Here is a 24229-nt window from a genome sequence, read left to right as displayed (position 1 = left end):
GCACCTAAGGCAGTAACGGCTAAGGCACGTGTTATAGAAGCAGGAAAGTACTAGTACCTACAGATAGGTAGATACCTGTTCCTAAACACCTAGGTACCCATGAATGTAGATAGGTACCTAGGTACACATCCTCGGGCTGGTCCCCCCCTCAACCTTCACTTACAATTGATCTGTGTAACAGCGCACAGAGGGTGCGGGGGAGTTTTGTGTCAAGACGCAGTCGGGGGAATCCAGGGATGGCTACTAGGAGGTAGTATTTCCACATCCCAAAGCAGGTGCCTGGGCCTAGGTATCGAGTACATCAAGAAGCTTACCGTAGCACTTAGGAGGTACCTCGGGAGTGGTTACCTACCTAGGTACCTACCTATAGGTAAGGTTGTATGCTAACCCTAATGGCCTGCCTGCGACGGGTTACATGTAAAATACCCTTCCCAAGGCAAGTTGCGCTTGTATACCTACCTACCTCTAGGTAGGTAGGTACTCGGCTTAGCGGCCCCCAACACCTGTGCTCCTGCTCTTGCTTACCTCCGACGTAGGTACCTAGGGTAGGTATATATCGGTAGGTAAGGTACCTAAGGACGTTAGGTACCTACCTCCTGCCTCCCGTCTTGCCTCCCAAGGCATCTGACGTTGGTGGTGCAGTGGCACCAACGATTTGGCAGGTTCAACCTCGTCAGGTATTATACATCGTTGCCGGAGGCAAGCGGGCGCTGTTGACCCATGAGAGCCAGACATGGTTCAACCGGACGGAATTTTCTCCGGTCTTTCCTGGCTGTCGAGGGACTCGAGAAAGGCTCGGCGGCGTCGTTCCCTTGAAGATTTCCATTCCTTTCCACTCCACCACCACGCGCCCCCCCCCCCCCCCTGAAATGCCCATCATTCTGGTCTTCAGCTTTTGTTACATTGCATTCGCGGCGGCGTGCCGCCAGCACCCTCTCGAGGAGGCACCGGTCGTTCCGGCGATGAAGAATCCCAATCTGCCTGGTCTCAATATGCAGGTATAAACATGGCCTGGTCCGGACGAGGCCACCGTCCAATTGCTGGATGTCATCGGTCTGTCACGCGTGCCAACCCGTTCGCCTGTGCCACTGGACTGGAGCGAGCCTGTCGCGATTTCGCAAATTACCTACCTACCTTTACCTACCTTCATCCCACGTCGTAGGGGGCGGACGAGTCGTGTCGGTAGCAGCAGCGCTTCCGGCACCTCGAGGGCGGAGGGCGTCTAATTCGGTACGTGCACCATTTTGATTCTGCCACCTCGGGTACCTCAACCTCCTCTTCCTGGTGCTCCATCTCCTCCGCGCGCACATGCACCGTACACATACGTCTGGGTAGCAGAGCATACGTACGTCCATATATATTATCTGCGTACAGACGCAGACACGTACATACCTCATACATATACATATACATACGCTTTTTAAAGACTTGCCCTTGACACTTACACACACGCACGCACCCTCGCACTCACCTACACACAACTCACACACACACACGCACACAGCACACACATGGACACCACACACCGCAACGCAAGCACGAACGCATGACGCGCGCGTTGCACGTCAATCCGTCCGAGATATTGCCCAATGCTACCCCCCACACACGACTGGCCTGCCACCAAGCGGTTCCGTGAGTATTACTGGAATCCCTCGCGCCGCTGGGGAACCGCCAGACGGAGCGGCCAACGCATAACACCCAACATAAACAGTACTTACTTACCTGGCGCCCATGTAAATTCACCGGCCTGTACGGGAAGAGAAACACACCCAGGCGGCATATGCTGTGTCATTCTACCCTGCCCCGGGCTGGCTGATTGAATATTATACCTGCTACCTACACCTTTGCGTTACCATTCCCGCCAGAAGTGCACTTGTTGATTCAGCGACATTTCATCAAGTGTTATTCTCACTATCATCCCTATTAATGAACCGTTAAAGCCAGTCGCTGTCCTGTCAGGGTCAGTAAGCCTCCCTTGTCCGCTTTCCCAGTTTTCGGGCACATCCAAAAGTGCGCTCGCTGCCTACGTGGTACGCATAACCACCACCACCAGCAGCAGAAACATTTCGTCTTACTCTTGTATTCCGCCACAGGGCCTACCCCCAGAGCACGCGCGCGGCCAATCACCCACTCAAAAAGGCAGACGCGGTGTCCCTAGATATTGCTTGCCTCCGTCATCATCGGCGCCCTATCTCCCCCCCCCCTTTTCGCTGTTAGGATAGAGGCTAGCGTGACGGCAGACTTCGTCGCCCGTCCCCCTTCTCTGTCGCTAAACGCTCAACGGACCCCCGGGGTTCGGCTTTCGTCCTCAGCCATTGGCTCCGAAGCAAGACCCAGTCAACGCCGTCTCTGACGGCGCCTATACTGATAACGGTATGTGAGTTGGGAAGCCTAGTTGCGGCAAAGTATGGAGCTCTGCCCTATAGCGGCGGTGGCTTACTTATCGCGTAACCCTCTGCAGGAAGAATTCGCCTCGCCGCTGTTACGGTCCGGTTTTAGATACCCCATTGCCCCGTGTCCCGACGAGCCAGCCTGTCCTTGGGTTCTTGCCGTTTTACTACCTGACCGCCTCCCTTCGGCTCTCCCCTCTCAGTACTGGATATCCGAACAGCTTGTCCCTCGCACCGCAGTGCAGCGCCACATTGTTCTTACATCGGGCCACTGTGGAACGTTTCATCCGCCACAGAGTCTCCTATCCAGAACCTCTACCCAGCATAAGAAGCAGCCCTGTAGCTTGTTCGATGATGCTTATGTCATAAGCATTTTTTGAGCATTCGGTGAGACTGTGAGTAATGTTGGAAGGGCCCTGCTGACGGCTACGTCAATGCTTCTTACATAGACGGGGTCCCGCTTCGGATCTGGGCTAATATATAACGTAGGAATACCCAGGTTTTGTGGGGGATGAAGTGCACGACAGGCAATTGGTAGTCCTAAGAAATGCTTCCCGGTCATTCTGCCACTACGTCCAGACACCGAGGAGGCTCACGTCGGTCTCAGGTGACCCTAGTTAGGGACCGTCAGGTCAGTAGCTAGCAGTGTTTTTATCACGGGCCGGGTTCCCTCCGGAGAGAGGGCCGGGGAGGGAGAGAGGTCGCACGGCCCCCTTACATCCCTGGTTCTACTGCCGCCGGCTCGCTCCCATCTGCTCCCTGGCGACTCCTCGAAGCCGCCTCCGAGTGGAGTAATTGCTAACGCGTAAAATGTGAACCAGACATGCATCCCCCTGACCAGGATACTCGGCGATGGCGATATTGTTGTCCTACTCACGCCGGTTGTTCCGCCTGTTAACCCGGATGATGACAGCAGTAGCAAGGACCCGTTCGAGCCCTTCGGCCGGGCCTTGGCCGCGATACACCCCTGGATTCGGCACGTCCCGTACACCTCTCGAAACGGGATGACGAGTACGCACGTCGGTTTTATCAAGAGAGCCAAGGTCGTCATCTTCGTCATCTCCGGGTCACCGAGCCTGGGTCAGTCCTCGCAAGTCGAGACCGCTCAGATAGCGCAAATGGTGGGGGAGAAACGACCGCAGATAATCGTAGCGTGCCAGGATGTGGACGACCTCGGCCTCGTGCAGGAAAATTTCCCCACGGTGGTTCAGCTACCCGGGTATCAGCCCTCTCATTTGCGGGTCGCGGCTGCGATGCTATTTAGTGAGACTCCGGCTATCGGTACTATGGGCCTAGATGTGCAATCGTTGATCACGCAGCCAAAGTCCTGGCCCCCGGAAAACTGGGATGGTCTAAATGTGGCCCCGGTCCACGAGCTTTGGAACCAATGCCTACCCGATAAGTTTCATCTGGAGAGATACCCCCTCCAGTGTCTGCTCCAGCGAGACGGTTACGCGATGCACTTTGTCGTGAGGCTCCCCGAGAACCGCGAAATCGTAGGATTCTGCGCGACTTATACTACGTTTGTCGATAAAGAGGGCGAAAGACTAATCGGGTCTCTGGCTATGATCATCGTCAAACCGGCCTATCGGCTCCGCGGTATCGGACTGAGTCTATACAACCATGCTCTCAGCCAGCTCAAGAGGATACGCGGCGTCGACCGTATCCAGCTAGGCTCTACATTCCCCCGCCTCCTCAGCGGCATACCAGCTAATTCTGGGTCCGAAGGCTGGTTTCGGAGGCGAGGCTGGCAAATGGACGGCCAGGCTCCAGGCCAAGGGCAGGACATCTGCGACTGGATCTTGGAGATTAATGATTGGCCCAACGGCGGGCTACTAACGGCTTCCTCCGGGCTTACTTTTCGACAGGGCACCTTCAACGACTTCGACCTCATCTCGAGCTTTGTAGAAAAGGAGTCTTCCTGCAAGGATCATACCGGCTGGTATGATCAGTACATGAATCTGGCCAATGATGGTCGTATCAGTGACGTCGTTATGGGACTGGAGCACTCGGAAATTGTCGCAACCGCCCTGATATACACGCCCTGCGAAGCCAGCTCCTTGGCCCGGGACCTCCCTTGGGCGCGGACAATCGGGTCCGAGGTGGGGGGCGTAACGTGCATTTGCATTGCCGGTTGGTCCCCGTGTGAGTCGATTACGACAGCCCGAACATTTCAAACTGACCTAGCCTTACAGACGGCAATCCGGCAATGACGATCAGCAAGGATACGGTCATGATAAGATTGTTAGATACTTGTTTCTCCATACTCAGAGGGCAAGGAATGAAACATGTATTTCTCGACGCCGTGCGAGGCGGCTACAAGGGGTTTCAGTCGATGGGTAAGCCTCCTAGCCCAACCTCATGTCGCTCTCCACATCCTAACCTTCAACCCCCCAGGTTTTCAAAAGTGGGCGATATACAGAGACTTGTGGCAACCGGTGCAATCGCAGCTCAGAAAATAGCCTCGAAGGCTGGTGAGAGACGCCGCGGTCAGCTTCCCTTACTCCTCCTCCCGAGCCGCTCCCGTTGCATCGCAACTCAGTCGACCCGCGAAGGCTCCTCTAGGAAATTTTTGATCGGAGTGCCTTTCGTGTATTATACGAGCATGGTTACGAAGCTAGGGAAACCTATATGTCATGGGGCCCTAAACCGAAGGTCATTGCCGACTGAAAGCCAGAATCACAGTCATGCAACGCTCTAATTCAGAGGCGCGGAGACCGCGATGGCGCAGCCATAGCTGTTCGAATGGAACTTAATGTTGAGACAGGTCAGGGATCGATATTCGACATTTACAAGTAGTCGATATTGAGTCAACTGGAGAGACCCCCCCCCCCCTCCGCCCCCGCTCAAAGCCGTTCGTTTCCTCAAGGGGCGAATAAAAAGCAATGGCTACTAGTCGCGTGACGCCGAGCGACTATTCTGTTCAACGAAGCTATGAGGCATCTGCGTAACTAATGAGAAACCCTAGCGGGACAAGTCCTCCTGGGCGTTGCTAATTCGTTGAGCCCATGTCGAGTAATGACTCAAGCGCATAAGAGTCGGTGGTTTTGAAAAGTCGGGTCTGAAGCGGAACATGTTGCCAAATCGCTCCATGTTGGAGTTTTACGAGCCCGAGGTCGAACATGTGGCGGCAGTCTGGTACGACCGCGGGCTTATCCAGTGTGTGACGACTCGAGAGACGCCATCGCCGCAGAACGTAGTCGGAGCACCAAGTGGCTCTTCAGAGTATCTAATCACACAAGTTGGAGCTGAAAGGTCTAGTTCATTAGTCTCTGTCATCCGCATCGCGATATCGAACCTAAAGCGGCTGAAGCGGGTGTTGCAATATCCAGTAGCCGTATTCCATGGCCCTCCTTGGGGTCCATTCGTGATACCTCCACCATGAGCGGGGACTCGTGGGGGCGGAATCCTTCGCGATGACGGCCCAAATCGACAGATCAGACGAGTCTCGCAGGCTTCGATTCTTCTAGCAGGACAGACTAGCTCACCGGGATCCGCGAGAGATCCTACTTTCGGGAGGCCAGCCCAAGATGCGGGGCCATCAAGCAAGTAAGATGAGACTCACAGAAAACGAAATTTTGTGAAGGAATCTTGCCTCAGATGCCCGGCGGCGATCTAGAGCCAATTCCCGAGGGAAAGAAGAGTCCACGATCAGCACGCCCACGGATGGATTCTCCCGTTAACCCGCCCAGTCTCGAAGACCTTGGCCTAGTAGATGTTAAATTCGGTATGTCGAGCAGACTGGCGGCATACGCCAGGAGCGGGTTGAGACTTATCGCACCAGGAGCGGACAAGCGGATCAATATTATCATCCTACAAGATCTGATAGTCTGCGACTTTCGTGTTACCCCAACCGCCAACTCATTACGCGGTCTCGATGCGGGATTTGCATCTCCACGCTGCCTGGATCAACGCACACACCATTCAATCCCTAGGGTATGACCAAGAAACGGTGCTGACCAAAGAGAGCAGGGAGGGAGGGTGGTCGGGAGTCAGAGGCGGAAGGAGGAGTAAAAAAAAAAAACTCTGCAGGCTCGAAGAAGAAGATACGGCTAACCTGCAGAAGGGAGTATTGTTTACCGCGATCATAGTCCCGCGCCAATGACACGCCGGCAAGGTGACACAAAACACGACTTGGCGTTGCAATGCATGAGGTGGACTGTGGTGTGGATCGATATGCAGCGATCTCACCAGCAGCTGTAGGTCAAGAGCTTGCGAGAACCAATTTATTTATCCAGCAGACGGACACCTGACGCTGATGAGCAGCAGCATGACAGCCTGGCTGGTCCGCCATCGACCTCCCAGATCTCGAAATGCCAGGGGATTTCCGGCATGAACATCGCCGTCACGATACGCCATCATTGCGATGTGACGGGCCGCATCCCCCTTTCACCCTGACAACGCCCGCATTTATTATAGCTGAGCCGCCACGCGAGAGATGTATGTCTCACCTCAATGCCGAGCACCAGCCTGACCAGTACGCGCACACTTACTGGTTGGTATTCGTCTTACTATACCCAACGCTCCGACGACTCTCCGCCGTAGGACGCTCACCGCAACCAGCAAGTCTGGCGCGAGAACACGCACGCCCAGCACTCACAGCCTCTACCCCAGCTTCCCGTTAGTCTCGTCGGAGGCTAGTAAGCACGCCTAAGCAGAGAATAGCTCCGAACCTGGGCTCCGTAGGTGACTGGCTACCTGCTGAGCGACTTAGAGTCATCGCTTAGAGCCACGGAGCCAATCTGTTGTGCGAAGCGAGGGGATGAGGCTATGCTATAATGCCCGAGGTGCGACTCGACGGAGATCGACAAGGCAATGCTAACCGCCATTTGATCACGAGGGCGCGCAATCTGATATGTCGTGTAAGTGGGAAAACGTTGGAACGGGATTCTCGATGAAAACAAAGACCAGACCTAACAGCGGCTGAAGTCAGCATGTGTCTGATACACGCCTCGAAGGATCTTCGACGCCGTTTGATTCCCCACTCTGGGTCTCTATATGTTGACGAGGACGGCATACGTGCGGTTCGTCGTCACCACGCAGCTTATCCTAACAAGCCACACCCGACTCCTAATTCCGGTACGACGGTAATGCCTCTCCAAGTACCTAACCAGCAGGCCCCGATGCTTGACAGTCTGCGGTAGATATCCCGTGAGTTCTGCGTCTCCTAAGTTGGTGTATGCGTTAACCGGCCCTGCTTTTTGTAGGCCAGATTCGGACGCTCTCCTGAACTCGTCTCCTTCCTTCTTCTTTCCTCGTTTCTATTTATTGATACTTTTAACAATACTGTTTTTAGGAGGAAGTTCTCCCCTATATTGGGTCCCAAGCCTCACGGCGCAGAGTACATATAAGGCAAGCTGGTAGTAAGCTGTGGTAATCTCGATAGGGTTCTACCTTTTGGGCAAAGCCACCGCAGAGTCTAGCGCACACTATGCGCTCTGTACTGGGATGGCCAAGTCGCACACGGTATTACAATACGACAACGAACATCCGGTCACAAAAGACGAAGAACACAGACACACGCACATTAATATATATACATATATATTAATGTGTACTTACATCTATATCAATATATTAGGTGTATATGCAAAATGCACAGATGTGGCACCAGAACCGGCGTGCGCTGCATGCGACGCACCATTACGCAGTGGTACGGTACTGAGCCAAATGCCTCGCCGACCCGTGCTCGGGCAAGGGAAACAAGCCGGACGGAGAGAGGGAGCACTCTGGGATGGTCCAATTGCCGCGTGCCGCCATCGCTGTCGCCAGCACACAGGTTTCCTCGAACTTTGCGCGGCACACCCGGTAACGATACCTACCTACCTAGAAACGGACCACGACGCGGAAAAAGGGGGAGGGACGGGGAATCTACGCCAAGGGTTGGGCAGTTTTCCTTCTCTTTGACTTCGAGTCCGGTATTCGTTCTGAAGACACCGAGCGAAAACTACTACTTACTTAGGTATGCTTACCTCGGCGTCCGTCCTGTGTTTTTGCTCTCTTTCCCCTATTCGCCGTTCCGACTCGTCTCGCTACCGACGGTACTTATCGACCGACTACAGGACGTAGTATCGCGCCGAGGTGGACTTCGTACCCCTGTCCCCCTTACATCCTTTTCGTTAGCAATGCTGATTTCCGTGCCACCCACCTACTTACCTACCTACTTGTATGTGTCTCCGTGCGTGTCTGTAGGGGGCATGTATTGCCTACCCATCTGTCCACATTTCCAGATATCTATTTGTTTAGCCTGCCTCCTGCCTTACCCTCCCCTCGTGACGGATAACCATTCACCCACCGCCAGAGACTTACTGCACCGGTTCACATGACCACCTGCGTGCTACCAACGACGCGCCTGGGGCCTCGTTCACATATCCTACCTACGGCTACTGCAGGCATGCTGCCGAGGCGGGCGGAGGTTCCAGGGAAAACGCCGGCCAGAAGGCATACGACACGACGAACTAACGTGCCGCCTGTAGATACACGGTTGTACAGGCTGCTTACTCGGGCGTCTACCCGACTCTCTCTGCCCACGCCCCCGGTACCTCTCACCCACCACGGGTGGAAGTCAGATGCCGGTGTAGCTACTTGGTGTACGTGGGCGGGCATCGAGCTCCTAACTGGGTCGGTGTGGTCGGTTGCGCTGCGCCTATCGCTTCGTCCCGCTCCCGCTCCCGCTAAGCTGCGCGCACGTTCGAGTCGTCAGGTCGTGCCCATGTCGTCCGTCGTCATTTGTGACCCTTGGGTCGCTAACCCCTTGTTGTACCTATACACAGCCGGGTAAGCGAGCACACCACATGGAAGTAACCGGGCGTCTCTCTACCGAAGAGGGAACCGGGCAGCTCTCGAGGATCGCAGAGGGGGGTACCTATAACACACATCTGCCTGTGTCCAGATCATGCTACGTCTATCTCAGGTACCCCGTAGCCTCTGCGTCTGTATCCGTATTCTCACGCGTACATACACACGGGTAACCCTGTCCTACCTACCCGCTCTTCCCTGCGCATCCGCCCTTTTATGAGTAACCTCCTAGTCCCGTATCTAAGTCCGCAGTTCGCGTTGGCCTCGTGATTGGCCCATCGAGTAACCTGGACAATCGATCACCGATTTGTCCTAAGCATGACCAGGGATCTCTCCCACCCCTCCCTCTCCCGCCCGCTCCCTTGTCCTCGGGTTTCCATTCCATTTCATTTCGCAGCGGGCCTCATCCCTATGTCTCTCTTCGTCCAACCCAGTCCTCCTTCGGTGACCGCTTTAGGCATCTATTTGCACACTGGAGGCTGAAGAGCAGTAGCCCCTGGCTGATCTACATACTTGACAGGTAAGGCACGCAGGAAGCCCGACTACTAGTGAAGCTAGCGGGCACACGAGGCGCACAACGCGCTACGATCTTATCAAGCCAAGCACACAGGTGGAGCCAAGCCTAACACATACTCTCATATGCATATATACATACGTACGTAGGACGGTCAGGTCGCTGGATCGCTGGATCGCGGGCATGACTCTGACCGGATGCCCGTCTTCCTGCCCGCCTAGCTCCTCATCTTATATGTCAGCAGTACATGCCTAATGTCTGATGTACATAGCTGCTGACCGCTCGACGTGGATGGTAAGGACGAGGATGGATTTGAGACGGAAGGGGGGGAAGTGTCAGACGAGAGATGAGTGAGCAACCCCGGACTATTCCAGGTCGGTATAGATTGGACCATCGGTACCAGGTCCCGCCCGACCTGGACCCCGGACATAAATGGAGGTATCGCCTATACGTGGCTTGCCCCTATATCGGGGAGGTGTGCGTGTGTTTATCTTTTTGCGCCTACACTCATACACGGCTACGTAGCAGGCTATGCCGCAAACGGCGCTGTCAGCCATGACGGAGTGCCCGTGAGAAAGCGGTTGGGGGAGGAGGACGTGGGGGAAGCGGCCTGGCCCTGGTCTGGGCAGGGGGAGCAAGCAAGCGAGCGAGGCGAGCCGACGTGTTTGGGAGGAAAGGCTCGGTGGGCGTCGGCTTCGGCTGCGGTGGCCAGATCCCCGAAAGGGGGAAAAAAAAGCATCGAGCCTGCGCGTTTCTCTGCCAGCCAGCCAGCCCGCCCGTCCGTCTCTCTCTGAACGGCTCCCTGCCCTCCCCGCAGGCCAACGTTCGGGGGGCGCCCAGAACAGACGAGGCGGGCGGGCGGGCAGGTCGGGAGGTCATCCTAGTAGATGGGTAAACCGCAGACATACACAGACGTCACACCTACCTGTCTACTGCTACTATCGTCTACTGCCATTGCTACGGTGCGCATACGACACACACATACGTTCACACACACATACACACACAACACCAACATCGCCTGTTCCACACCCCTATGTAAGCCGGCCGGTCAGTTCGTTATCCCCAGGGCATACTGCGTCGGGGTAATCAGCAGTTACTGTCCGGTATACCTCTAGAGACGCATTCGATATGCCTGGGTCCCCCCCTCCCCCCCCTTTGACCGTCCCTCTCTCCTTTGTCTCTCCTATCCTTCTTCCCCGCCTTATTATCTTCTTCCTCCTGGGCCGGCCCCGTATTCTCCGCGATGCCCCGGGTATCCCTCCTGCTGCTGCCACCGGCGCGGCCAACAATCGCCCGAACCTGACTGACTGGCGGCGCAGGAGGAAGAGACGGAGGGAGGCAAAGAGAGAGAAAGACAAAAAAAAGGAGAAATATCCCCCTGTGCCCCCAAGGTGCGCGCGGCGCACAGGCAGAGCGAGGCAGGCCTACCTCCTTAGGTAGGTAGACCCGCGCATACATACCTACCTAACCTGACGTCCTTGGCCTCTCTCCCTCCACGTCGACATGTGTAACGATCCAAGGCAAGTAAGTAAGATGTGCCAGCGCACGTGCAGAGAGAGAGAGAGAGAGAGAGCGTTCGGAGACGAGGTACCAGGAGGTACCTATCTGTCAATCTGCCAGGTACCTACACCTGCCTACCTACGGTACCTACCCACCTACCTAACCTGCCTGTACCTACATATGGGCGGTAGAGGCAGGGAGGGGTATTAGATGGGGTTACAGGCGGTGTGTACATGGGAGGGCGTTGCATCTGCATACCTACACATGTACATGTATAGCGTCTGCACGCCTTGTATACCGCAGTTGTCTACGCGTACTTACCTACCTAAGGCAGGTACCTCTCTTACCTTAGGTACCTCACCTTAGAGGCAATCTTAGGAGATAGGTAGGTACCTCCTACAGACCTCAACCTCGCCCCATTTTTCCGTCTGTCATCGCCTCCGCCCCTCCCGGTCGTCCCGACCCCCGACCCCCGATCCCCGGCAGCCCTCCCCCTCCCATTCTTCCCCCTCGCGCACGCGCGCACTCCTTGTGTAACGTCCCCCCCCCCCGTACGCGGGCTGTAGCGTCGTAGGGCAGGGCTCGTTTCGATATTAGAGGTGCCTATAAGTATGTGTATCATCCTCAGGAAATACATCTGAGTGAAAGTACCTGATCTAACCTACCTAAGTACCTACCCAGGTACCCGCCCTACAGGTACCTGCCTTACAGGTACCTGCCTACCCACATAGAAGGTACCTGAGCCTACGAGATACCTCCCCCTCCTCCTCCTCCTCCTAAAGGCACGTGCATACATGGACGGGTAGATGCATACGTACCCAATACGTGCATACGGCACACTGGGGGAGACAGACAGACAGACAGACAAGACAAGACACATAATATATCCACCCTTGGGCAGCCGGAGACTGCTCTCTCGCCTGCCTAGAGCCAGATAACCATGCCTCTAACACGACAAAAAAACAAGAGAGCAGAGAGCAGACGAGAGATTGAGAGAGCAGAGAAGCAGAGAGGGAGAAAGAGAGAAAAAAAAAGGAGAAAAAAAAGGAGAAACCCCCCCTCCCTCTCCTTTTAATCCAAGTCGCATCTATGCAACGCGCGAAACTGGGACCTCGCTTATGCACACACTACGCGATGTGTTATTTTGCTATGCATCTATGTACACCGCAATTGTTGCTTTCTTTTTTTTTTCTCTTTTTTTTTTCATTTCCTTCGACGGGGTGAGGGGACAGCGATGAGAGACGGAGACGTGCTGACGAGCAGTAAAATGTAGGCTCGCCAGCTTCTCGTAGTGGTAGCGGCAGCAGTTGAGGTACAAAGAAAAACGACGAGATCGTGATTTTTTTTTATTCCTCCTATTCCTCCTCTCCTCCCTGTTTCTCGTCTTCCCCCCCTTTAGACCCCCCTTTCCATCCCTTCTTCTTCTTCTTCTTCCTCGCCATGTCGAGGCCGTCCCGCATCCATCTTCTCTCCTCTCCTAAGCCACTAGTCGCCGTACGCGAACCTTCCGAATGCTATGTTTTGTGGGCCAGAGGGTGAGAAGAGAAGAAAAATTCCCCCTTCCTCTAGCCCTGTGGCAATTAAGCAGCCCTCGATGGCATGCGCCATCAGAAATGTTGACAAAAAAAAAGGCGACAAAAAAAAAAAGACGAGATAAACAACTTTCAGTGGTATCCTTCCTCTCTGCCTAGACGCCATGCTTTTTTTTCTTCTCCGCGGGACCCCAAGAACCGTTTTTTTCGTAGACAATCAATCGTGTATGCGTGACCTCCTGAAAATACCTCCCTGAAGAGTTGCGAATGTCGCGTGTTTCAATGATTCAAGCGTTCCGACGACCACTTGGAAAAGTCGACGCTGTCGACTACCATGTCCAACCCGTTGGTCGTCATAACTTCCGTGTTGTCCGTGGTGGCAGTGGAAAGCATCGACGAGCGGTGCGAGGCCTGTTCGCTCGAGGCGGTGAAGAAGGTGGCGACCGAGGATCGTCGGAGGCTGCTGAAGCTATCGCGAACCGTGCTCCCCGCCCTCGCCGCTTCTAACTGCGCAGCCGCGTTCGTCGCCGCGGTAGCGCTGCCGTGACCCAGCGCCGTCCCCGGCGGTGAGGGCGCCGGGCCTTGCCATCCCATTCTGGGACCGTACTTGTCGCGGAGCCGTCGGATCTCCCTGAGGCGGTTCCGCCATGACGAGATATGCTCACCGCCCTCCCTGTGGGCCCACACGAGCGAGAACACCGACGCGTTTAGCGCCAGGAGTCGTATGAACTCGGGCAACGCCCTTAGACTTACAATCTTGGTTTCCGAAGCGGGAGAGATCTCGGGAAAGCCTGGTTTGCTCATCACGCGCACTTTGTAGAACGATTGCTCCACGTCTTTCGGCGTCCTCTGCCGCGTAGCCACGAACGAAGCTCGTGATTCTGGCGTGATCACAATGTTGACGAAGTTGAATTCCGAGGGAAACGTGTCGAACCTGAAGGGTAGCCCGGAATCGTTGAAGATGATGTTGACAAAGTCGTTTCCGATGTGTCGCTTTTTCAAGGTCGAGAGCGGGTCGTGGTCCAGATTCGTCGGCATCTGCGTCGTCACATGGAACACCATTTCCGTCACCCTGTCTCTCCAACAGAATGTGTACTGGCCGTCCGTGTCGTACTGCCGGTCCAAGCCCTGGGTGTTGAACGTAGCAGCCTTGAGTTTGGTCAACGTGCCGAGGCCGTTGAGAAATTCCACGTAGTCGCCGCTTCCGGTTACGTTGGGTAGGATTTCCGCCTCCGTCGTCTGGTTCTCTCCGACATATATCACACCGACCTTGTGTCCGTCCACCGTCGAATTGTGATCGAACATTCTGATAGCTCTATCGACAGCGTCGTCATTGGGTAGCGGGATAGGGCGCGAAAGGTCGCTCCCCTGAGGCATAGAAGACAGCAATTGCACCAGCAAATGATTTGGCAGAACGCTATTCGCCGGAGGATGGCTTCCCTTGGCGCTGTCACTTGTTTGGTGTGCCGGCGGCGGCCGGAAGAGCTCTCGGATCGTATATGACGAAGTCCCAGATGGCTGTCGCTTCGTGATCTGAGCCCAGCCAGTCGAAGTAGCCTGCTCGATGGTGACGATGCTGTTTCCGATTATCCATCTTCTCTTCAAGATTTCCCCAAACCTGTCGGCGGTGAAGAGAGGGTCCGCCGAGGATTCGTCTACGTCAGCGTACGTCACTCTCTGCATGAAGTCCATCGTGATCTGCGCCTGCTCGTCTGAAGCCTGGGATCCGTCGACATCCGTAAACAGATTCCTCGCAATCCAACCGACTTGGTTCGCGCGATCGGGGAGCTTCAGCGCGAGAAACCAGAATCCGATGACGTGGTAGGCCAGCGTATACACGTACTGAGGTAGGTCGTCCGATGGGTTCAAGTGCGACGGAACCTCGCCCACGCCCGAGCCCCCCGTGGGCATAGCCGACGAGTCGCCGTACGAACTGATCCTGTACGCTTGCTTCTTCCCCCGAACGTACTGTAGGTATCGAAATGAAATCCCGAAGACGATCCGATATTCTTCCTCTCTGAAATTGACGTATAGGGACGGTTGCCGGCTCAGGCAAGCCAAAAATTCGAGGATGTGCATGGCCACATGAGGCTGGGTGATGATTTGAGACATCTTCTGAAGGATGGTGACGAGAGCTTTGCTGGTCGAAGATGGCAGCTCGTGGCAACATATCGTGAGCGCGTGTATGCAACATTTTGCACTCCGCTCCCATGTTGCTATACCGTGCACGAATGTCCTGACAATCTCATCCTCCTCGGCCTTTTCGAAGTATTGGTGGTAGCTGAGAATCATGGTCAAACTATGAAACAGGCATATGGCAACATCTGCTCGGCGTAGCCCAAAAGCGCCCGGAGACTCCTGGAAGTTGTTCATCTTGATCTGCTCGCAGATCTTCCTCCTCAGTTCTTGGATTTGCGGTACCGCGTTGCGGAAGATAGCATGGTTGCTCAACTGCGAAGGCAAGTGAACGAGGACAAAGCTATAAATCTCCCAATCACAACCTTGCTGCAGCAGGCTCAGCACAGCGTCGAGCCACAACCCCATCGGCAGGACCGCAGCTTGCGTCGGAGCCTCTGCTTCTGCGGTCACCGAATCCGCGGCTTCATCCAGCGCGCCGGAGTAGAGCACCGTGCTCGCCACTTGTGGCGGTGCCTCAGGTAAAGCATCCGTATCAGAGGCGATCCACAGGTATTGGTACGGATTCGCTGTCGGTTTGCTACCGCTTGCCGAGCGGGACGGATAACCCCGGTCTTGTGCTTGACCTTGCCCGGTGGATACGCCGCGCGACGAACGGGCGGAGTTGACAGTGTCGCTTCTCGACGCCTTCCCAGCATACGATGCCTCTTCGGCAATTTTACACGCCAGCGAGTCCTTGGTTCGGTATAAAGAGGTGGCCAGATAGGATGTTTCGGTGTGTGTAGTGACGAACACGCGGTTCGCCCAGTCGGCTCTTAGCCGAAATAAAAGTTGCATCGCGCTAACGCGTGCGTCTGCCTCGCTGTTATTCGACCCAGCTATCGACACGAGGAGACCGAATAGGTGCGTAGATTTGACGGCGTCTTGGTTCAGCACGCGCAGGAATATCTGCACATAGCCCTTAACGACAACGTCGGACGGGCTTTGGGAAGCGGCCGGCCGAAGATATTGGAGAGGGGTTGATGGTGGCTCCGAAGCACCGGTGGGCGACGGGAGCACGGACGAGCGCAATCGACTATTTTCTATGACGCCCCGGAGGGTGTCGACTATGTAGCGGAAAAGGGACGAGTTTGCTGTGCTAGCAACGGTGACCGTGAAGGACACGAGTTCCTGTAACACCAAAGTGTCCGTTTCCTTGGCCACATCCGCTAGCAAGCGCTTCATCAAACTCGGTATGAAGTCGGGCTGAAACTGATCGTCGATGAGCTCGATCATCTCATACACTTCTATGACGGCTCTCAAGGACCGTAAACGGACGTCGGTGGACCGCTTCCTATCGGCAAGGAATGCATCCAACACCAAGCTCAGATTCTCCTCCCATAGCGGATCCGACGGCGAACAAAACCGACACTTCTGGAAGTGCTCGAGGACCAACGCCGCCGCCGAGTTGGGAATGACGGAATGGATTTTACTAAAGAAGATGATGCAATCTTGTCTTTGTATGAGGATGCCGGGCAGCTCTGTCTGAATGTACTCTTGGCTTTGGCTGGAAGTGCTTGCTACATCCGTTACCACACCCTCGTGTCTGTGAACAGTGATGCGAGACTCATCCGAAATCATCTCCTCGACGCGAGATATCAGTCTGGTTAGTTCCCTAGCTAGCATGCTCTCTGGGGAATCGGTCTCCCCGTAGGCCAAAAACGATTCGATGGTACTTCCGGCCTTGGAAAGCAGCTCGGTGACGGCCTTAGCACATACCGCCGCAACGTCGAAAACCGACGTCCAATCTTCATCGGCCAGCATGGTGTTGATATTACCTTGGCTATCGCAGAACAGTGAATTTGTTAATCGTAGTATATCTAGGTGAATTTTCCAAGCAGATGTGGCCCTGGCCACGGTAGATAGGCCATCGACCAAAAGAGCGTAGGGAACCGCCGGATATCCCTTCTCGGAGCTCTTCGACACAAGCTTGGCGAGGACCGACAGGGCGCCCCTGACTTCTCGCACCACCTCTTTTCTCGTATCCGCATCCTCCGGGAGGCTCACCAAAACATCCAGGAGTAGCCTAACAGTAGCTTGGCCGTTGTGCGACCGACATAAGATGCTAATGGTATGCCAAGCATCTTTCTGGAGGCCGGGGACCAGGCAATGGATAGAGCAGAGGACATGGACACAGCTCTTGAGCTTGTCTCCGGGGATTGCCCCAAAGGTCACTATAGCGTCCATAACGCTGATGCAGGCCTGCAGGTCCTCCTCGACGCTCGTATTCATGCAGATATCCAGCAACTCGTCGATCAGAGCCTGGGCGACATCGTCGTCCGCGACATTGAAATTGAACTTGATGACGTCCGTGATGAAGACGAACAGATCTGCGAAGTTCCTGTCCTCTCCCGTAACCAACGTCTTCCCTTTCATTCGCGAACCCTGCTTCTTCGCAACACCCCTTGCCATTCGGACCGCGAGGAAGGCGGCCTTCAGCCAGACTGACAAACACGGGAACACATCGTATTCGAAGCCGGAAAGATTGCGGCCGTGGTTCGTCAAATCTACCAGGGCGGCCAGTTGCAAGTGGAAGTCGTCCGGGTTTCCCAGAACCGATATAGTTTTGAAGTACTCGTTACGCTCGAGGTCGGTCGACGAAGCATGTTTCACGCACTCCCCCAAAAGCTCCCAGCCGGCATACCGAGCAGTCTTAGGGTTGGTCGGGTCGATGAGATCCTTCGCCGCGTACCAGATATCGAGGACGGGGTTGAGAGGATAGTCGGCGACAGCGTGACGGAGCGTATTTGCGGCAGCGACGCGCTCGTTCATCGACCCATCCCTCAACAGGTCGAACGACTCGGCGTACTGGGGCGGCAAGCCGCGAGATACGGTAGGGTTGGCATTGAGACGTTCGGAGATGTGAGCGTTTATCGAGTGGCCGGATGATTGCTGCACAGGGGCTGGGGGGGATTTGGTTAGCTTCGCGGCGCCGGCGAGGCCCTTGAAGACGCTGGCCAGGCCACTGCCACTGCCACCGCCGGTGTGCTTCGCATCCTGGGGTGACGGGGCCTCATCTCCTGGTGATGGCGACATGTCTGCTACCTGCCGTGCTTCACCGGCCTTCCGGCCCAGAGAGACTATGCGACGAAACATATCAGCCACCACACCATATTCGCAGATGGCTAGGAAGCATCTACCGCATCGGGCCTCGAAGAAAAATTATATGCGCCTGCAAGTCGAGTCGACGAATCCACGGCGAGATACCAGCAAGATGACGGCAGATTATGATGGGCCGCGTATCGGTACGGTGGACAAGCAATCAAAGGACGAGGACTTACAAGCAAATCGGGTCTTGCATTAAGGGTGGGAATCGAGAGAAGGAGACAAAAGGGCCAAGAAAAAGGTCAAGCATCCATCCGGTGCGGAAGACCTGACCGACGAGTGGAACTGTTGTTAGGGGAAGCCAGGCGCTTTCTCGCAGTTTTTTTTTTTTTTGTCTTGGACCAACAAGGTGGGCGTACGGAGTATCACAGGATCAGTTCCTCCTCTCTCTCACACACACACACACGCACCTGGTTCCCGGCCCCCTACCGTTCCAGAGATGATGGTGGTGGCAGGAGTGGTACCGGTGCTGGTGGGAACGAATGATTACGATGGGCTCGATTTGGTGTTGTCTGGGATGGTGGAACGTGGCAGTACATTGGAATATAAATACAGGGAGACGGCAAAGCGGTTCGATGGCGGCTCCGGGGGGCGGTTGAGGGGGCGGGCAAGTCAGGTCGAGTTGGACAGAGTGTAGGTGAGTCGGGATGGCCTAACGGACGGCATTTAGGAGAGAGTGGTCGGTTGATTAATTGATTGACTGACTGATGGTGGACTGAACTCGTGTTAGCAGTACTTGGGGGAGGTTCCCAGGTTTCGGGGAGCGAGTCGGCCTGACCGGGGGAACCTCAGCGAAAAAACGGTGGCATTCTCCACAGCTGACCCTTTCCGTGCTCCTGCAGCATCCGCACCGTCTCTTTCTCCGTCTTAGCCAATCGACGCCCCTGAAGCTGGACGCAGCACGGAGGTACCGCCCGCGTACCAACCTGGTATGCTTTGCGCAGCCTGGGTACCCGTGGACATGTACCGGCGGGTGCAGGTGGAGGCAGGTACAGGCTTGACAGCTTCCGTATCAGTATAGGAGGAGGCAGGTACTAACTGCATGCATCAGGCACGTACGTACCTACCTAACCTAGTCCACACGGACCTTAGGTACTTACCTACCTGCCTTCCACAGCAGACCCGGCCCCCCCCACCTCAAGACCGCGAAGGGAATGCCGGATAAAAGCTTATCAGAGGTATCGCTACTTGGCAGACAAGCATACCATCCGGTTGGAGCATATATCAGGCAGACCCCGCTATTCCCCTCCTTATACGCAATCGCGTACCTCCCAGCACTCAGCTTACCATCGAGGTTTGGTAGTGTGGGAAGATGTCCAACATGGTGTGATGGCGACAGGTAAGACGTTCCGATTAGGTAGGTCCATATACCTACGCATATATCAAGTCAGCCAGATATTCCGGGCATGCCTAGATACCTAGGTACTGAATCTAGGCGTATGGTTCCGTCTGCGTGCACAGACCATGTCCCAGAGCGCCACAGGTGCCTGTTGCCTCGTCGCCCAAACCCCGCCAAATTGGTCCAGTGTGAATGGATCAATGTCAATAAAAAAATAATAAAAAAGATTCGAAGAAAATTTTGATTAGCTAAGGCCTACTACGTAGTGATGCTTGTTGCTGCTGCTACCGCTGCTGTTCCGACATACCTCTAGTCTTGCAGTATCCAAATATTCCCCAACTACATCATACACCTACACGACTACAGGACAGCCCGCCCTTCAAATTACACCTCTACGTACTCATACACGGACCCGAATACTTGTCTCCTCACTTCCTCTCCCCCCCTCCCGCCACCGCCACACCCTTCGTTGGTTTTTGCTCCTCGTACACGACGCAGAGCTGCCATCATGGCCTCAGATCTGGGCCAGATCGCCCAGCTACTAGATGCAACTCTCGACCCTACCAAGTACAAGAAAGGTATGCGAGAGAGCTCTCTTGATCGATCCCCCCCCCCCCCTCTCCTCTGAAAGCTTGCCCTTGTTCTCCGGCCTTCGTCGCCGTCGCCTCCCACGACCCCGAGTTGCTAATGCGAAGAAAAGCCGAGGGCAAGCTCAAGCTCGAAGAGAAAAAGCCCCAGTTCGCGCTGCAGCTGCTCAAGATAGTAGCAACCGAAAGCCTCGAAACCAAGATCCGCCTGTCCGGAGCACTCTGTTTTAAGAACTTCATCCGACACAACTATGTGGTACGTCAGGCACGGGGAGAATGGCGTGGCGGTGCCGCACGCGATCTGACATGCAACACCGTACCTATAGGACGAAGACCGAAATTACAAAATCCCTGTCGACGAGGTCGGAACGATAAAACAGGAGCTTATCGGGCTCATGATCGCCTGTCCCGCCACCATTCAGACGCAGCTGGGAGAAGCCATAAGCATAATTGCCGACTCCGACTTCTGGGATCGATGGGATACCCTCGTGGCCGACCTCGTATCGCGCTTCTCGCCCGACAACTTCAAGATCAACAATGGGGTGCTCGAAGTAGCGCATTCCATCTTCGCTAGGTGGCGGCCGCTGTTTCGTTCCGACGACTTATACGTGGAGATCAACCATGTGCTTAGCACGTTCGCTGTACCCTTTCTCACCCTACTGAGCGTAAGTCAACGTCTCGTCACCGAAGTCCTCTGAGAGTATAGACCTAACATGCATGCAGGCTACAGATCAGCAGATTGAGGCCCATAGCAACGATAAGGCGGCCTTGAAAGGGTACTTCGAAACGATGAGTCTCCTGATCAAAGTCTTCTATGACCTATCTTGCCAGGATATGCCGCCGCAATTCGAATCGAATTTACAGCACATCTCCACCCTGCTCCACAAATATTTGGTCTACGAGAACCCCCTTCTCGCTACCGACGATGATTCGGAGGCGGGCGTGGTTGAAATAGTGAAGGCCGACATCTGCGAAGCTCTGGAGCTCTACGTTACGAAGTTCGATGACGATTTCGGCCCCTACACGCAGGTGTTCGTCTCCAGCGCGTGGAACCTGCTATCCGCGATTGGGCCGGAGACTAAGTACGATAATCTCGTCAGCAGAGCCCTACACTTCCTCACAGCGATTGCCAACACCACGCAGCACTCGGGCGCCTTCAACGACGAAAACGTCCTAGGCCAGGTTGTAGAAAAGGTGGTGTTGCCTAATGTCGCGCTGAGAGAATCCGACGTCGAGCTGGTCGAGGACGAGCCGATCGAGTTCATCAGACGCGACCTCGAGGGTTCTGATACGGATTCTCGGCGGAGAGCCGCCACAGACTTTCTTCGGCAGCTTCAGGGCAGATTTGAACAGCTCGTCACCACCGTTGCCGGTAGATACATTAACCATTACTTGGAACAAGGCAAGACGAGCTGGAAGGACAAGGACACGGCCATCTCCCTCTTCCTCTCCATCGCGGCCAATGGGGCTGTGACGGCGACGCACGGTGTCAAGACGGTCAACCCTCTAGTGAACGTGGTCGACTTCTTCCAGCTGCACGTCGCGAACGACCTCATCTCCGATAGCGTGGAGCCGATCGCCAAAGTCGACGCGATCAAATACTTGTACACCTTTCGCAGCCAGTTGACGAAGGAACAGTGGCAGGCTGCGTTCCAGCCGTTGATTCAGAACATGGGCTCGTCGAACTACGTCGTCTACACGTACGCAGCGATCTGCGTCGAGCGACTCCTCTATTTGACCAATGATGCCGGGACGCGCATATTTGGCAGAGCCGACATCGAGCCCTTCGCGAAAGATCTACTCGACCACCTATTCAAGCTCGTAGAAAAAGAGAATTCTCCAGCGAAGATGCAGGAAAACGAGTTCCTTATGCGCTGCATCATGAGGGTACTCATCGTCATGAACACGGGCATCCAGGATTACGTCGACATGCTCCTCAACCACCTTGTCGGAATCACGAATATCATCAAGACCAACCCGAGTAACCCACGCTTCTACTATTACCACTTTGAAGCTCTCGGTGCTGTTGTGAGGTATGTTTCGGCCGAGACTTGGTAGCTTGCCGAGTGTCGCTAACTAGTGTATAGCTATGGTTCATCCGCTGGAACATTGAAGCTAGAGGACCGTTTATGGGAGCCTTTCAACCTGATCATCACGGAGGAAGTAAACGGTATGGGCTTGCTCCCCATCGACGCCATCTAAGCTAATGACTCGATTACAGAATTCATGCCATACGTATTTCTAATATTCTCGAAGCTCCTTGAACTTAACCCGTCTGGGGCACTCCCCAATCATTACCAGGCGTTAGTGCCGCTATTAATGCTCCCGACGCTCTGGGAGACGAGAGGAAACGTCCCGGCCCTCACGCGACTACTAGCCGCCATAATACCTAGAGCTGCGCCATCGATAGTGGCGGAAAATCAAGTCCAATCCATTCTAGGCATCTTCCAGAACCTACTGCGAAGTAAAAGGACGGAGACGAACGCCTTTGACCTGCTCGAGTCGGTCGTCGTGTCGATCAACCGGTAATATCCCCCCCTCCCCCCACAAACATACCGCCACCCAGCCTCGTCGTGTTTATCTGCCATGGGAACTAACCTCGAAACCAGCGCCGCCATCGAACCGTATTTCAAGGACATCCTCGCGCTCCTCTTCACGAAACTCCAAAGCAACCCGTCAGAATCGTTCAAGCTCCGATTTGTGCGATTTTACCATCTCGTGTCAGCCAAGGCAGACTCGGGACTCGGAGCCGATTTCTTCATCAGCCAAGTAGACCTAGTTCAGCACAACCTCTTCGTCCAAATCTACCTCGGCATCATTCTCCCAACCTCGGAACTGCTGGCTCGCCCGGTCGACCGCAAGCTCGCCGTCATATCCTTCGCGAAATCGCTAGGAGACAGCGCAGCGTTTGCCCAACGCTACGTGAAGGGATGGCGATTTACGTGCGAAGCGATGCTGAAGATGCTCATGAACCCACCCAAGGTGACGGCGAGTACGGTCGACGACATGATCGACGAGGCAGATGTGGACGACATAGGGTTTGGCCTAGCCTTCACCCCTCTAAGCACCTGCAAGAAGGGCGCACGGGACGACTTCCCTGAGACTCAAGACATACAGAGTTGGGTGCGCCAGTATCTGACCGAGGCCAACACGCGGCACAGCGGGGCGATCGCAGGATTCATGGACAGATTAACGGACGAGGGAAGACGAGCGATGGCGATCTACGTCAGCTAGCTTTGAAGACGGAGATTGGGCAGGGAAAACTCAGTGGCGTAACTCAGTGTATGAATGGTCAGGAGGGGAGAGAGGGGAGGATATCTAGGATGCGCCGGGCGGGTTACCCCCTTGGTAGGGGCTAGTGCCACGAAACTCGCTGCGGCCTGGATGTCTCCTCGGCTTGTTAGTCTGCAGGTACGGACGATGGATGGTGGGTAGGTAAGGATGCAGGTGGCTAATCCTCCCGTGCTTAAAAAGAAATACAGCCTTCAGAACGAACAAGTTATGCTGCGCTGCGGTAGGGTTGGCAGGTAAGTAAGTACGCACGTGTGTGTATATAGCACGATTCGTCGGCCCAGGCTGTCGGCCATCTGCGGGAGCTACGCGATACCGCCGTGCCACGGGCCTGGTGGGCAGTGCTCTCCAAACCGCCTCACCCGGCATCCGTTACCCCCAATCTCGTCGTCTCGTCGATGGACGAGTCTGAGGTTTGGGGCCTGGCGAATTCTAGGGATGTCCCGGCATTGGTTGGATAGGTAGATAATACCTAGGTTAAGAACCGCCAGCTTGGTTCGAAACGCCGCCAGTTCCGTCTCACAACACCCATCCACCTAGCGACGGGGTTCTCCTCGCCGCCGCCACACGCGTGCCGCCTCTGGCTGGAACCAGCGACGCGCGCGTGGCTCGCCGGGGCTGGCTGGCTGGCTGGCTGGGGGGGGGACCCCACCCAGTACCTACGTCGTATTATGTTGTAGACGGGCGCACTCGTCCTCATCTCGCGGGAACGAGCGCCCAGCCGAGACCGGTCCATGGGGGAGCTGCCCGCGTTTCGGTCCAGCTCGGGTCCGGCGCTGGCAAGCGGCCCAGCTCGTGCGTACCGTGTGCGCGTGCGTAATGACGCGTCGCGCTCATTTCGCCTGGCCTGGCCTGGCCTAGCAAGCCGGATTCCCGCGTCGCGAGGCGCCGCCACGCAGGGAGCCACACGTAAGCCTCCTCCCCCCCTAAATAGGAGGTATAGATGGCGTCGAAATTGCGCTGGCCCGACACCTGGCGCTCGGTCGACGAGGAAC

General features: G+C 55.3%; 5 protein-coding genes across 5 annotated transcripts; 3 read left to right on the top strand and 2 right to left on the bottom strand.

Annotated features, from left to right (window-relative positions):
• The first annotated feature begins 2676 nt into the window (after window positions 1–2676).
• GGS23DRAFT_73358 (uncharacterized protein) lies at window positions 2677–5158 on the top strand. The gene is made up of 5 exons (XM_051521231.1): window positions 2677–2785; window positions 2880–3021; window positions 3212–4523; window positions 4586–4729; window positions 4788–5158. The coding sequence occupies exons 2-5, from the start codon at window positions 2938–2940 to the stop codon at window positions 4850–4852; spliced, it is 1605 nt and encodes a 534-aa protein (XP_051371591.1). The 5' UTR covers window positions 2677–2785; window positions 2880–2937; the 3' UTR covers window positions 4853–5158.
• Window positions 5159–7768: 2610 nt separating this feature from the next.
• Window positions 7769–9287, top strand: GGS23DRAFT_73686 (uncharacterized protein). The gene is made up of 2 exons (XM_051521233.1): window positions 7769–8352; window positions 8694–9287. Exons 1-2 carry the CDS (start codon window positions 7985–7987, stop codon window positions 9169–9171), a joined length of 846 nt encoding a protein of 281 aa, XP_051371590.1. The 5' UTR covers window positions 7769–7984; the 3' UTR covers window positions 9172–9287.
• A 3257-nt stretch (window positions 9288–12544) lies between these two features.
• Window positions 12545–12913, bottom strand: GGS23DRAFT_569879 (uncharacterized protein). Its single transcript, XM_051516479.1, has one exon. It carries the CDS (start codon window positions 12901–12903, stop codon window positions 12691–12693), a length of 213 nt encoding a protein of 70 aa, XP_051371589.1. The 5' UTR covers window positions 12904–12913; the 3' UTR covers window positions 12545–12690.
• On the bottom strand, window positions 12545–18443 carry GGS23DRAFT_569876 (uncharacterized protein). The gene is made up of 2 exons (XM_051516478.1): window positions 18194–18443; window positions 12545–17992 (listed from the first exon to the last, which is right to left on the bottom strand). The coding sequence occupies exon 2, from the start codon at window positions 17946–17948 to the stop codon at window positions 13017–13019; it is 4932 nt and encodes a 1643-aa protein (XP_051371588.1). The 5' UTR covers window positions 17949–17992; window positions 18194–18443; the 3' UTR covers window positions 12545–13016.
• A 1103-nt stretch (window positions 18444–19546) lies between these two features.
• On the top strand, window positions 19547–23219 carry GGS23DRAFT_73207 (chromosome segregation protein). The gene is made up of 7 exons (XM_051521230.1): window positions 19547–19934; window positions 20057–20199; window positions 20270–20608; window positions 20667–21976; window positions 22031–22113; window positions 22165–22468; window positions 22553–23219. Exons 1-7 carry the CDS (start codon window positions 19865–19867, stop codon window positions 23175–23177), a joined length of 2874 nt encoding a protein of 957 aa, XP_051371587.1. The 5' UTR covers window positions 19547–19864; the 3' UTR covers window positions 23178–23219.
• The last annotated feature ends 1010 nt before the right edge of the window (window positions 23220–24229 follow it).

The sequence above is a fragment of the Durotheca rogersii genome, assembly GCF_024521655.1.
Source record: "Durotheca rogersii strain YMJ 92031201 chromosome Unknown GGS23scaffold_11, whole genome shotgun sequence".
Classification (NCBI taxonomy): Eukaryota; Fungi; Ascomycota; class Sordariomycetes; order Xylariales; family Xylariaceae; genus Durotheca; species Durotheca rogersii.
The sequence above is the reverse complement of the archived record's forward strand: the minus strand, read 5'-3'. Positions and strand labels throughout refer to the sequence as shown.

Excerpts from the sequence above, each read along its gene's own strand:
- GGS23DRAFT_569876 (XM_051516478.1), bottom strand. The coding sequence starts at position 17,948 with ATGTCGCCATCACCAGGAGATGAGGCCCCGTCACCCCAGGATGCGAAG.
- GGS23DRAFT_73686 (XM_051521233.1), top strand. The coding sequence starts at position 7,985 with ATGCACAGATGTGGCACCAGAACCGGCGTGCGCTGCATGCGACGCACC. Across the intron at positions 8,353-8,693 it reads GAAAACTACTACTTACTTAG|ACTTACTGCACCGGTTCACA; the intron begins GTATGCTTACCT and ends CCACCGCCAGAG.
- GGS23DRAFT_73207 (XM_051521230.1), top strand. The coding sequence starts at position 19,865 with ATGGCCTCAGATCTGGGCCAGATCGCCCAGCTACTAGATGCAACTCTC. Across the intron at positions 21,977-22,030 it reads GCTCTCGGTGCTGTTGTGAG|CTATGGTTCATCCGCTGGAA; the intron begins GTATGTTTCGGC and ends ACTAGTGTATAG. Across the intron at positions 22,469-22,552 it reads GTCGTCGTGTCGATCAACCG|CGCCGCCATCGAACCGTATT; the intron begins GTAATATCCCCC and ends CCTCGAAACCAG.
- GGS23DRAFT_569879 (XM_051516479.1), bottom strand. The coding sequence starts at position 12,903 with ATGGCGTCTAGGCAGAGAGGAAGGATACCACTGAAAGTTGTTTATCTC.
- GGS23DRAFT_73358 (XM_051521231.1), top strand. The coding sequence starts at position 2,938 with ATGCTTCCCGGTCATTCTGCCACTACGTCCAGACACCGAGGAGGCTCA. Across the intron at positions 3,022-3,211 it reads CCCTAGTTAGGGACCGTCAG|ACATGCATCCCCCTGACCAG; the intron begins GTCAGTAGCTAG and ends AATGTGAACCAG. Across the intron at positions 4,524-4,585 it reads AACGTGCATTTGCATTGCCG|ACGGCAATCCGGCAATGACG; the intron begins GTTGGTCCCCGT and ends CTAGCCTTACAG.